The 13,312-nt window shown below is 35.5% G+C and overlaps 1 protein-coding gene across 1 annotated transcript in view; it reads right to left on the bottom strand.

Moving 5' to 3' along the window:
- Window positions 1-13,312, bottom strand: part of LOC107729965 (CUGBP Elav-like family member 5) — a 183,493-nt gene that overhangs the window by 23,454 nt on the left and 146,727 nt on the right. Inside the window, exon 7 of the mRNA XM_016540699.1 lies at window positions 10,374-10,532. Coding sequence (XP_016396185.1) covers window positions 10,374-10,532 — 159 coding nt within the window. The remainder of the gene's footprint in view (window positions 1-10,373; window positions 10,533-13,312) is intronic.

Genomic DNA, 13,312 nt, shown 5'->3' with positions numbered 1-13,312 from the left:
AGTATTTATTACTAAAAATATTATTTCATTTATTAATTAAATATTGCGGAAGATGATAGTGTGTGCCTTTGTGGAAATGACACAAATTAGCTTTCTAAAAGACGGCTGTAACTACACACACCAACTGACCACATCTTGACACGGACAGAGTGTGTAATCTATACATACATCAATCTAAACCACACTGATCTATAGGATAAACCATTAGCATGCATTCTTAATGACGGCGCTTTGTTTAGCTGTGATGCTGGAGGATGAGATGCTCTATCAACATCAGAATCCACATTCATTTGAAACATTATCAAACAATGTACATAGAAGTACCATGGTATTCTCTGAATTACCCTGGAGTACCATGCATATCCAATGTACAGTATTGTACATGAATATTGCAATCATTTAGTAGCGGAGGATATAATAAAGTACTATAATATATTAATAGCACACTGTTGATTACTACAGAAAGCAATTTAATGTGATGTAATGTGTAATACTTTTTTAAGAGTCAAATGTGCACACTTTATTTCAGCATTTCATTTCAGCAAACCCTATAAAATGTCCAAATAAATGTAACTGAATATCAGTTTCCACCCAGCTTTAGTTAAGTTTAAATGAACTGATTGCATAAAATATCAAATTTCAAAATGTATTGTAATATAAAATTTGCTTCAGGAACAAAATTCATTGATAATATCAAAATGCATTTTAGTGTACAAATGTGGGTGGGCTAGAATAAACTATTTTGCATTTTCCTTATTTCTTGAAATGTATTTTTAACATACATTTTAGACAATAATTATATTTAGAAAACGGAAGCTTGTTTCTGCCACAGGATAAAAATAAAAATAATAAAAAATGTAATTATGACTTTTTACCTCACAATTCGGACATTTTTCCTTGCAATTCTGAGATTATATCGCACAGTTTGGACTAATTTGTACAGAAATGCGAGATATAAACTCACATAAACTCTAATTGTGTGTATGGAAAAAAAGCAGAATTGTGAGATAAGAAGTTAAAATCACCTTTTCTATTTTTTATTGTGTGTCAGAAAAAAAACGGTGAGATATAAACTTGGAATTCCAAGAAAGAAAAAAAAATCTCAATTTTGAGTTTATTTCTTGCAATTTTAATTGTAAGAAAAAAGTCTAAAATGTGTAAGATAATATATATAAGATATATATGTCCAAATAAATAACTATTGTACTGAATATCAGTTTCTAGCTGCCTTAATTCAGTTGAATTTAACGCTTCTGCTGACCAAATTCACATGGCAAATAAACTCCCGTCCAGCCCTGAGACACAAAGATGAGCTGAAAGCCTCTGTGATAAACTCATTTACTGGAGCGATGCATGTATATATGTGTGTGTGTGTGTGTGTGTGTTTGTGTATGCATCTGCGATTTTATTGAATGCTAATGCGTGCTGAAATCCCCAGGTACTGTGAGGCAATCAGCGCTCCATCATGGGCCAATTACTCGTGTAGTGCCGCTACGAGAAGTGCACAGCTCAATGCAAAGCCTTCAGTCGCTCACATGGAGAAAAGGAGGACGACACGCGTACTTATGCATGTTTGCGGGGACGTGCTGACATGTGTTGAGGGGAAGGGTTGGGAAAATGGAAGTGTTTGGTGTATGAAGAAATGAGATGTCTAAACGGATGACAATAATCACTTGTTTTGCCGCTCCGTCAAAGTGTAGCTGTAGTTTAAATGGTTGGGTGGCCTCACTGTGCAACAGTAAAATTGTGTTAACCGGCAGAGATCCTGCTGTAGTGTTTATATCCAGCAGACAACAAAGCATGCAGATTAGTTTTTTGGGAATTAATTTATTATGAATAAACACATCTTTTGGTTTGTGTGCATCAAAAAAAAAAAGGAAAAAAGAATGAATGATTGCATAGAAGCTTTTTTACGCCATGGGATGAAAAAAATATAAAAAAAGGTAATTGCAACTTTTTATCTCATAATTCTGATTTTTTTTCTTACAATTCTGAGTTAATATCTCCCAATCTGGCCTTTTTTTCCCTCGCAATTTGGAGGATATAAAATCACAATTTTGGAAGAAAAAGTCAGAATTGTGTGATACAAACTCAAAATTCATACTTTTTTTTTGCAACTACAAACGTAATTTATGGACAAAAGAGTTAGATTTTCAACAAATTACCCTCTCTGATGTTTGCTCTGCTTTAAAAGAATCAGATATTAATAAATCGCCAGGTCCTGATCATATTCCCCCTTTGTTTTTAAAACTAGCAGCTGATATTATCTCTCCTCCACTGACGTATGTGTTTAATCTTTCATGATCAACTAATAAAATCCCTAGGATTTGGAAATCAGCATTTGTAGTTCCCCTGTCAAAAGGGGGTGATCCTTCTTTAATGGATAACTATAGACTTATATCTAAGCTCTGTATTCTCTCGGAACTTTTGGAAAATCTAGTTAGCAAACAGCTGACACAGTCTTTAAACTGTCATAATATTCTGTCTATTAACCAATCCGGGTTCCGTAAAGAGCACAGTACTACTTCGGCCATTTTAAAAGTTTTAAATGACATTGTGGAGTCCTTAGATAATAAACAACATTGTGCTTGTCTTTTTATTGACTTATCACAGGCCTTTGATACTGTGGTTCATGACATATTATTAAATAGGCTCAGATGGGTAGGACTAAATCAGAAAATGTTATTTTGTGGTTCATTGCTTATTTAAAGCGAAGAACCCAATGAGTACGGATGGAAGGTGTTCAGTCAGATCCTCTGGAGGTTGTTAAGGGAGTCCCACAAAAATCAGTGTTGGGGCCATTATTATTCAGTATATATAGTTTAACTCTCTGAATATCATCAGTTATGTTAACAACCCATCAGCCTGCGCCATCTAGAGTTTCATGACTAAACTATATATATATATATATATATATAAACTGCCTTGATTTTGATATAGATAATGAAAGGTTTTATTTTTATGCAGACAATACTATTGTTTTATTGTCCAGCCCCCTCAAAGCAACAGTCTGTGGCTTTTTTACAGTCTGCTTTTAATATTATCCAAAATAAATTTTGTGCTTTGAAGCTGGTTTTAAATGTTGAAAAAAAACAAAAAACAAAATGCAAGTTATTTTCAAATTCTAAAATTTCTAGCGTTCTTCTGACTTCTTAGGGGAGTCAGATTACTTCAGTGTCAGAGTAAAATTACCTGGGTATTATTATAGATAACACATTACGTTTTGGTTCCCATATTAAGTATTTGAAACAAAAATTAAAGAAAAAGTTAGGGTTTTATTTTAGAAATAAGTCGTGCTTTTCATTCAATGTGAGGAAGAAATTAGTGTCCGCTACTTTTTTACCAGTTCTCGATTATGGGGATGTAGTGTATCAGCATGCTCCCTCTTACCTTCTTGCCTCCTTGGATGCTTTGTACCATGGTGCTCTGAGATTTATAACTGATTGTACATTTTCAACACACCATTGTAAACTATATAAAAGAGTTGCATGGCCTTCTTTGAGTATTTGGAGAAAAATGCATTGGTATCTATTGATATATAAATCCATGTTGGGTTATTTGCCATTTTATCGGTTGTTTCATTCAAAGGACTTTATCTGGCAATTACTCATTATGTTTTCAATCAAATTATAATCTTCGTGTGACCCTTGTCAGAACTGAGCTTGGAAAAACTTCCTTTAAATATGCTGCCACTTCAGATTGGAATCTTCTCCAAAAGGAGATGAAGTTACAAAACTTGGTGTCTTATAATTATTTTTAAATGTTACAACATAATCTAGAGAGTGATTTTTTTTCAGGATTGATGAATAGAAAGTTCACAAGAACAGCAAGGATTTTAACTCAATTATTAGGTAATACATAAAAATGTTCAGGTTACATTTCCAGCCAAAAATGATAATAAAATGGTATCATAACCATGATATAAAATTTCCACCCACCCGCAGCTGAGGTTCATCATTGCTGTTTTGTTTGTGTGCTCTAGTCGAACAAAGCATGCACAACTAGATATGAATCACGAAAATCACATTAAATAACAAGTACGCTGGGAACAAATCATAATTAACATGACAAATACTCGCATCAGGTTAATGTCCTCTGAATTGTTTGCTTATGATTACCAAAAGCTGAGTTTCTGTGCAAGAGCCAGGCACCTCCTGTGTGCAGTTGTACAGAAATCCACCAGGTGGCACTGCAAACCACCAACTGCTCCTCAATCACAACACAACACACCCACTCACTCAGGGGGTTTTCAAACTTACATCAGCCTGGAGCTCTGTTCACAAAATGAACATCATTATTGTTGACAAACTCCTTACATGGTCACTACAAAAGCCTTTGGTTAGAAGCATGACACAGCAGAATTACACCGCTGTAACGTGGTTGAAATGAAGTGGATTTGTGGCCTGTTCTTTGTTTACATTGAGAAATGTTTCTGAAATGCCCTTCAGTGCTTGACTGCTCGTGCTTTGGTTCTTGAGCAGTGCGCACTGGAACATTACAGCCTCCAATCCTCTCTCGCCTTTATTTGTGTCTTCTATTCCAGTGCCAGGTCTTTAAGCAATCAATGCAGTGCCAGAGAGTGCTGGAGCAGGGCATTGTGGGACATAGAGTACAGTGTCAAATAATCTTTACCAGTGCATTGATCATAATTTTTAGTGCACAAATTGAGATGTTACACCTGTTGTGCTAATTTTTCAACTTCAAAAGAATTAAAACTGGAAATAGAATAGAGATGATATTCTCAATCCATTCTGAGTGTGAAAGAAAACTGAAACAACCATAGGCTGATCTTTAGGGTTAACAATTCTATGTGGTTCTATTCTATTCTATTCTATTCAAATATATATGGTTCTTTTCTGTTCTGTTTCATTAGATTCAATATGGTTCCATGTGGCTCTATTCCATTCTTTTCTGTTCTGTCCTATGACTCTGTCTAGTTAGATTCTCTATGGTCCTGTACAATTTTATGTGGTTCTATTCTATTCTATTCTATTCTATTCTATTCTATTCTATTCTACTGCATTCCGTTCTATTTGGTTATTTTCTGTTCTGTTCTGTTTCATTAGACTCAATATGGTTCCATGTGGCAAAATTCCATTCTTTTCTGTTCTGTCCTATGACTCTGTTTTGTTTGATTCTGTATGGTTCTGTAAACTTTTATGTTGCTCTATTCTATTATATTCTATTCTCTGACTCAGTTTTGTTAGATTCTAAATGGTCCTATTTGATAATATTCTGTTCTTCCATATTCTATTCTATTGTATTCTGTTCCATTCTATATGGTTATTTTCTGTTCTGTTCTATCCCCTGACTTGGTTCTATTCTATTCTATTCTATTCTATTCTATTCTATTCTACTGCACTCCATTTTATATGGTTCTGTTTTGTTCTATCCTCTGAAAAATTTTCTATTCTATTCTATTCTATTCTATTCTATTGTTCTGTATTACATTCTCTATTTTTTGCTGTTGTTTCATTCTGACTGTTTTCTTAGATTCTATATGGTTCTGTTCAATTCTATGTGTCTCTGTTCTGTTCTACTCTGTTCTATATTGTGTCCTCTTTTGAACACTCTGCTGAGTCATAGTTGGCAATCTTTATGAAACTGTTCTGTAACCACAGCACACTTTTCAAACAACTCAACCCAAACCGCTGACAAAAAGAGCCACAATTCCAGAAATCTTCCTAAATAACACTCATGATATTATGCAAATGCTGTTGGCAGGATCTATAATCCCAGCACTTCCTGTGCGGGATAATAGTGCTGCCTGTGTGCTGCTTTATCACACTATGACCAAAATGAATAGTCTATTTAACTTAATGTGTGTGTGAGAGGGAGTGTGTATTTATTTGCTTCCTCTAGGGCAGGATTTCACTATTTAAGGCAATGTTTGAAGTGCTACTCATTCCCATTTAAATAATCCACATGCAATTTAAATCAGTCAGGTTCAAACTGAGAGTCTGAACCTGCAGAGAGAATGTCTCGGGTTATGCATGTAACCATGATTCCCTGAGAGGGAACAAGACGTTGCTTCCTCTAGCAGACACTATTGGGACTGCCACCAGCAGGACTGGTGTCTGAAACATGTGTGAAATAATTCCAATCCCATTGGCCCACATAGCCCATGACGTCACAGGCAGGTGCCCGGAAGTATAAGAGGGCATCTGCCGAACACGCCACCAACTTGGTTGTCGGAAGGAGACGTAAAAACAGGCAAATGTCTGGTTACATGCGGAACCCTAGATGTTCCCCTTTTAGGGAACTCACACCGTGTCCTCTAGCGGACACTATGGGGAATGGAATGCCCACTCAGCCATGCCTTGTCGCATGCCTGTTCACCTGGTGAGAGAGCACCAAGGGAAACCACAGACATACACCACACCTTCCCTCAGAAAGGGGGCAAGCCATCAACGCCTGGGGCCACTAACATAACTCTGTAAAAATGGGGAACCCAACCAATCAGGAGGGACACTCCATTAACCAATCTGAGAGCACAGCTATCCTCAGAAGGCTATGTTACAATGAGCCAAAGTAGCATGCAGGGCTCAGGGGAATGCCCACTTAAAAACCCCATAGGAAAATAGAGAAGAGGGACAAACGCGAACAGAGCTTTTTTTTCATTGAGAATTTCTCACAATGAGCACATTCAGAGCCCTCGAGCACCGAAAGAGTGTGTTCCTCACCAAGACATATAACGCATAGATTGTGCGTGTCCTCGGTTGTCAGAAACATCGGACACGGAGGCACACACTTTCTAAAATGCTCACTTGGCTTGGTTTTCTCCATAATGCCTTCACATGCACTGTCAAACAAACGGCTCCTGAAGACAACAAAAGTTGATGACGTGTTCAGCAGGCGCCCTCTTATACTTCCGGGTGCCCACCTGTGACATCACAGGCTACATGGGCTAGTGGGATTGGAATTGTTTCACATGTGAAACAATGCTGGCGGCAGTCCCCATAGTGTCGCTAGAGGAGGCAGCGTCTCGTTCCCTAGAAGGAGAATTGGGTTTGTGCCTGTTTGTGGTCTGTATGTATCTATAATGAACACACTGTAAGTATGCACATGTGAATGCTAGGTTTGTGTAGAATGCTAATATATGAATATGCCGTCAGTTCAACTAACTTTCATTTGCTCAGCAAGATCCTACTGCTCTCTATTCACTCTCCATTTAACGTAACTGTTGTCTAAGAGACTTTTCTTTATGGGTTGCAGTATACAGTGTTGGGTGTAGGGCTGGGCAAAAAAATCGAATGCGATTTTCATACGAATCTCTTCAGTAAAGCCGCTTCTGGTGATTCGTAGTAAATCTCCAGCACGTGCTTTCAGATGGAGCGGCAGTTACTACACAGAGCCGTAGTTCACTGACAAGCTACACAAACTATTACTACTAATCACCAGAAGCGGCTTTACTGACGAGATGCGCATGAAAATCGCATTCGATTTTTTGCACAGCCCTAGTTGGGTGTAACGCGTTACTAAGTAACCAAAAATATAAAAACAAAATCTAATTCAAAATGTTAACTATTACACCGCCCTGCATCATATTTGCTGAATGAAATTCAATACTTGTGTCTTACTAATTTTGGCATGCTGATTTAAAAAAAATAATGCTTTTTGCTTGAGCATGTCACACTTTCTCACACAATATGATGAGCATTTCGTAGCAATATTCATTTGTAAGGTGAAGAAGTCTCCCTTAATCAGCAGAAAATCTGCCACAGAGACATGATTTCTGTCTTCCTCTGAGCCAGAATACAATTATTTGTTCAATTCTCAGCCAATTTTCACATATATGACATTATTTTCATGCCTAATCCTGATTTCAAGGTTAGAACTATGGCCAGTGACAGAAAAAAATGCTAACATGACATAGATGTTTTCTGCTACATCTGTGGGTGTTTTACTACATCTAAACAGCGACAGAAAAATACAGATTCTGGGGAAAAAAGCAAGTTTTGTAAAGTTGTTTGACATTAAATGAAGTACAGGAACATATTTTCCCACTCCTTTGCATATTGTAAGTTAAACAGTACATTTTGAATACTTATTTTTGTCATTAAAACCGAAACTTCTGACATTTGACGGCTTTTGTTATTTTAGTGCATGATGCATATATATATATAATTTGTAAAATCTTCATTCTTATTTTGTGAGAAAAAAATTCATTTTTATTGATATATTTGAACTCAGCATCATAAAATTAGGTAAGATTAGGTATTTTTTATTAGGCAAATCAGCAAATTATTAGGCAAAAGATGCAGGGCTGTGCATATCCATGATACTAAAATAGCACTGAATTCCTGTTATACTGCCCCGGTAAATGCAATGCAAACTTACGCTATGGTGCACTGCATTCTGGCACAATATGTAAAGCAATAATTTGTGAAATCGAACTTGCTAATAGCTATAGGTATTTCATGCACTTAAATATTTGTGTGCACAATTCAAGTTGTATGTGTGTTTCAACATGCGGTTGTATTTACTGTGTATGGGGACACAGAACAGGTGGATGATAGGATACCTGGGGGTTTTCCTTCTGTTGGTTCCATGTTTAGATGTCACAGAAGGAATTGCACACAGATAGCACAGTATGTTCACACACGCGCGGGATAATAAGAGGCAAGCCGCTAACATGGCGAGGAGGCGCACGCGGTTCTGGCGAAGGATCATATGGATTATAAAATCAAAGCTGTAGTTTGAAATGTCACACACACACATGCACACAGTAATTAAAACTAAACGCCTGCAGGGTATATGCTATATATAGAGCACGGCGCTCTGTTTGACACGAGGTACGGATCCTCAAACTTCCCACTTCTGTGAGACTCCGTGAGCTGAAAAGTATTTAAAATAGCGGCTAACGTTCACACAATCAGATCATAGGCTTAATCTGTATCTAATGCCGTTATCGTTTCAAGTAATACGCTTATGAATATGCACAGAAATCCATGTGCTTTGAATACATTATCCATTCCATAAATGAAGTGCGATTCATCTAAAGAAGATGAATTACTCAAAGACGCATTTGGCTTTTCTTGGATGATGAAGCTAATAAAAATCATCTTGATATTTTTCAGCCTTTTGATAATATTTGATATATATATATATATTTATGTATTTTCTCTGAAACAGCTTAAAAGGAACCATCATTTCACCCAAACAGCCGTGGATGCCAAGTTGATTTAAATGATTAAGGCAAGTAAAACAGCAAAAATCTAATTAAAAATAATCATGTTTTTCACTAAATGACACAAGGAAGAATTATATTTAATCATTTTTATTTACATGCACCTAAATAAGTATATTTAAAAACTTTTTAAATGCTACACTCATGCTAGTGAATATTTTTCAATGACTGATGCAAACAATTGATTAAATCAGAGTTTTGAACTAATTGATTAATGCAAGAAATAAAACAGCAAAAAAAATAATAATGCGTTTTAATAAATGCCACAAGAATGACATTTAATCATTTAATTTATATGCACCTAAAAATGATAAAAAGTACATTAAAAACTTTTTTAAAATGCTAATTACAGTACATGCAAATTTCAGTCTATATGTTTGATTAAGCAATTTACTGAATCAGAGTTTTCAACTGATTCATAGAAATGAATCAAACAAACAAGTCAAATAAATCTACATAAATGAAGTAGGATTCATCTAAAGAAGATGAATAACTCAAAGATGCATTTGGCTTTTCTAACCATGCCGAGTATGGCGAACTAGGCCAGGATGATGAAGCTATGAAAAAATCATATTGATATTTTTCAGCCTTTTTATAATATTTGATAATGTTTGATTAAGCAATTTACTGAATCAGAGTTTTCAACTGATTCATAGAAATGAATCAAACAAACAAGTTAAATAAATCAAATAAGAACAGCTATTAAAATCTCATATACTCTTAAGGTGCAAAACATGTATGAATAACAAAACTGACCTTTTGACACTGTCTTTAGGAAACGTAATGCCCAAATAAAAGGTGCAAGCTGCTTATTTTTATATTTATATCAAAACATACTGTGAATGTTTGATATTTTACTCAACATTATGCCAAACACATGAACTCAAAACCACAGGTTATAAAAGTGTCCTTTATAATCAAAACCAAATATTCCAAATGCAAACAAACCGTAAAAACCCGCACAAGAACTCTTGGGTTTTTCTGCAAGTATTCATGGGTTGGGAATTGAAATTCTGTTAATGCATTATTCAGCAGCATAGTGAGAGTGAAAAACGGCTTCAGACAAGGACAGTGGTCATTAATCTGAGGCTGTGAGAATTCAGAAGCGCACTGTACAGCACAAGTACACGGGACAATTCTTTAGGCCCTTTAGGAGCATGCAATGCATGTTGTGTGTGCTCACCGCGTGTGTGTAAGTACTGTAGGTGCTGCTGTAGGTGCTGAACGGCAGGGCCACGGTGGGGTTGAAGATGCCAAACTGGCCGACCATCTGTTGCATGCGGCGTATGGTCCTCTCTTTATCAGTGTCAGCAAACTTTACCACCAAACTCGACGAAGCTCCCTGTGAGAGACACATAGCAGTTGTACAAACAGTTACACTGCAACATGCATATATAGATGAATTAAAGGTATCATGGTCTATCATGTCCATTTCTAATTTTTGTTTCTTGCACCAAAAACAATGAATTCAGTTTACAAATTTAAGTTGTATTCATTGACTTTTTTTCAGTGAAAATCTTACATTTCAACCTAAATTTCAGTCTGTTCCTCATTTAAATCTATCGTAAGCCTAACTATAAAATAAACTATAAATATTATGAACTATAAACTATAAATATTCGATTTTAAACACTTAGCTAAAAAATTAGAAACTGAAATAAGTTTAGGATGAGGCACTCACAACAACAACCTAAAACTGAACTAAAACTAAATCTAAAATAAAAATAAATTAAAAACCATAATAGCATATAAATATGACGAAACACTAAATTATGTTAGTAGTGCTTTTGTGTCCTCATTATTGTTTACTAAAACTAAAAATGAAATCAAGCTGAAATGGGGATGGGAGGGAACCCAAAAAATGATAAATATTAGATGGAAAACTAAACTATTTTAACTAACCGAAAATTAGAAATGTAGCCTTGGCCAATAACTGTAATATTATATAAATAATACTAAAATAACACTGGTCCCTTTTGAAAATTTAAAACATCAGTCCTCTTTTATTGTAACTGCATCCAAAAATAGCAACCAGATAACGTTTTATAAGAAAGAAAATCATTTAGGTAAATCATGCAATTTTTTGCAGTGTACAGAAAAATCTCCGTCTCTGTCACCGGTGCTCTCCTGTGATTTCTTGTGCTCTCTTGGTGCTAATAAAAAGTGTAGTGCAACATCTCACAATCGCACACATGCAGACTCATTAAAAGGCTCTTGATGATTTACTGCACCACTTGACCTTTCGTGTGCAGGGCCTCCCTGACCCGCTAAACCAGCACGAGATCGATCGGCCCTAAAGGCCACAATATTCCCCTTGTCTCAGAGATTCTGAAGATCTGGACCTCTGGGGATTTGATCACCAAAAGCCTACACAGTACTTTAATGCAGATTATGGGTGAAAGTGAGCATCATATTGAGGGGCTGAGCACTCTAAAATATGTGTGCATCCTACACAAAGACATACATCACTGCCAATTTATTCTGAATTAGAATTGATTTTGAACTATAGCAAATAACATGAGCGTCAAATTCGGTATTATGTAAAAGTCTCAAAAGTGAGACCGCCAGATCAGGTTTGAGATTTGACATTGAACATCACCGTGACAAGCTATAAAGTGATGCTGAAATATATTAATGCATTAAAATTGGTATGGTGGAATGTGTCGCTCTGTAGGACTCGAACAAACTGTAAGGCTGAGCTGTTAATGAGGCCTTTGCTAACTCAACGCATGGCTCTGAATGTGTAATGAGGGACTATTAAAATGTTCCTGAAACTCAGTACAGCTAAACGCTCTCTCGCTGGCTCTGTTCCAAAACCTAGTGAGCTGCCTACATAGTCAGCAGCCTTCACACGCAGCATGTAAACTAATACGGAACCAGTTTGGAATGCATTGCATTAGCAGCAAATGCTAATGTTACTATATGTAACATTACTAAATTACTATATATAAATTTACAATCAACATTTAAAATCAGTACTGTTCAATAGTTTGGGCTATTATATATTATTGGGCTATATACTCTAATATTGTGAAATATTATTACAATTTAAAATAACTGCTTTCTATCTGAATCTATCATAAAATGTAATTTATTCCTGTGATCAAAGCTGAATTTTCAGCATCAATACTCCAGTCTTCAGTGTCACGTGATCCTTCAGAAATCATTCTAAGATGCTGATTTGCTGCTCAAGAAACATTTCTGATTACTATCAATGTTGAAAACAGTTGTGCGGTCTATTTTCGTTAAAACCATGATACCATTTTTTTCAGTATTCTTTGATTTATTTGAAATAGAAACTTAACATTATAAATATCTTTACTGTCATTTTTGATCAATTTAATGTGTCCTTGCTGAATAAAAGTACTAATTTCTTAAAAAAAATAAAAAAATAAAACTTTTGAACGGTAGTCTCTGTGATTTATTTTTAATTCTAACATTGCATATAAAAAGAAATTAACATTATAAATATCTTTACTGTCATTTTTGATCAATTTAATGTGTCCTTGCTGAATAAAAGTACTAATTTCTTTAAAAAAAAGAAAAAAAATAAATAATAAAACTTTTGAACGGTAGTCTCTGTGATTTATTTTTAATTCTAACATTGCATATAAAAAGAAATAATTAATAAAAGTGAAGACTGTACCTAATGGTGCAGCTGCTCTGAGCAGTTCGTGATCAGAATCTCCTCATTGATTTAATTCTCTTTTTAAGTCAGATGGGACGCAATCAGAGCTCAAACTGCCAGCTGTTATCTTACACAGAAATTTGGCAAAAGGTCTAAATCCATAATGAAGGTGCACCAGGCAGCGATATCACAAAGATATTCAATAGGTCAAAATAAATGAGGAGAAGCTTTGTGAAAACAATCTACCGTAATCACAGACATTGCTATCCGGACGGGATTAGATTTCTCAGAGCAAGTCATTTGCTCTGTAATTTTGTGCAGAAAAAATACAGACTTGTTTGATTCAGACGGAATTAAGATCACAATGCAAGTCTGTGAAACACACATTTACCTGACTAGACCCCTTCAATTTAAAGGCTTAAAGGAAGAGTTCACCCAAAAATGAAAATTTACAGAAAATTTACTCACCTTCAGGCTATCCATTTCTTCATCAG

This window comes from Sinocyclocheilus rhinocerous, unplaced genomic scaffold (genome assembly GCF_001515625.1).
Source record: "Sinocyclocheilus rhinocerous isolate Xijiao unplaced genomic scaffold, SAMN03320098_v1.1 scaffold638, whole genome shotgun sequence".
Taxonomy (NCBI): domain Eukaryota; kingdom Metazoa; phylum Chordata; class Actinopteri; order Cypriniformes; family Cyprinidae; genus Sinocyclocheilus; species Sinocyclocheilus rhinocerous.
The sequence above is the reverse complement of the archived record's forward strand: the minus strand, read 5'-3'. Positions and strand labels throughout refer to the sequence as shown.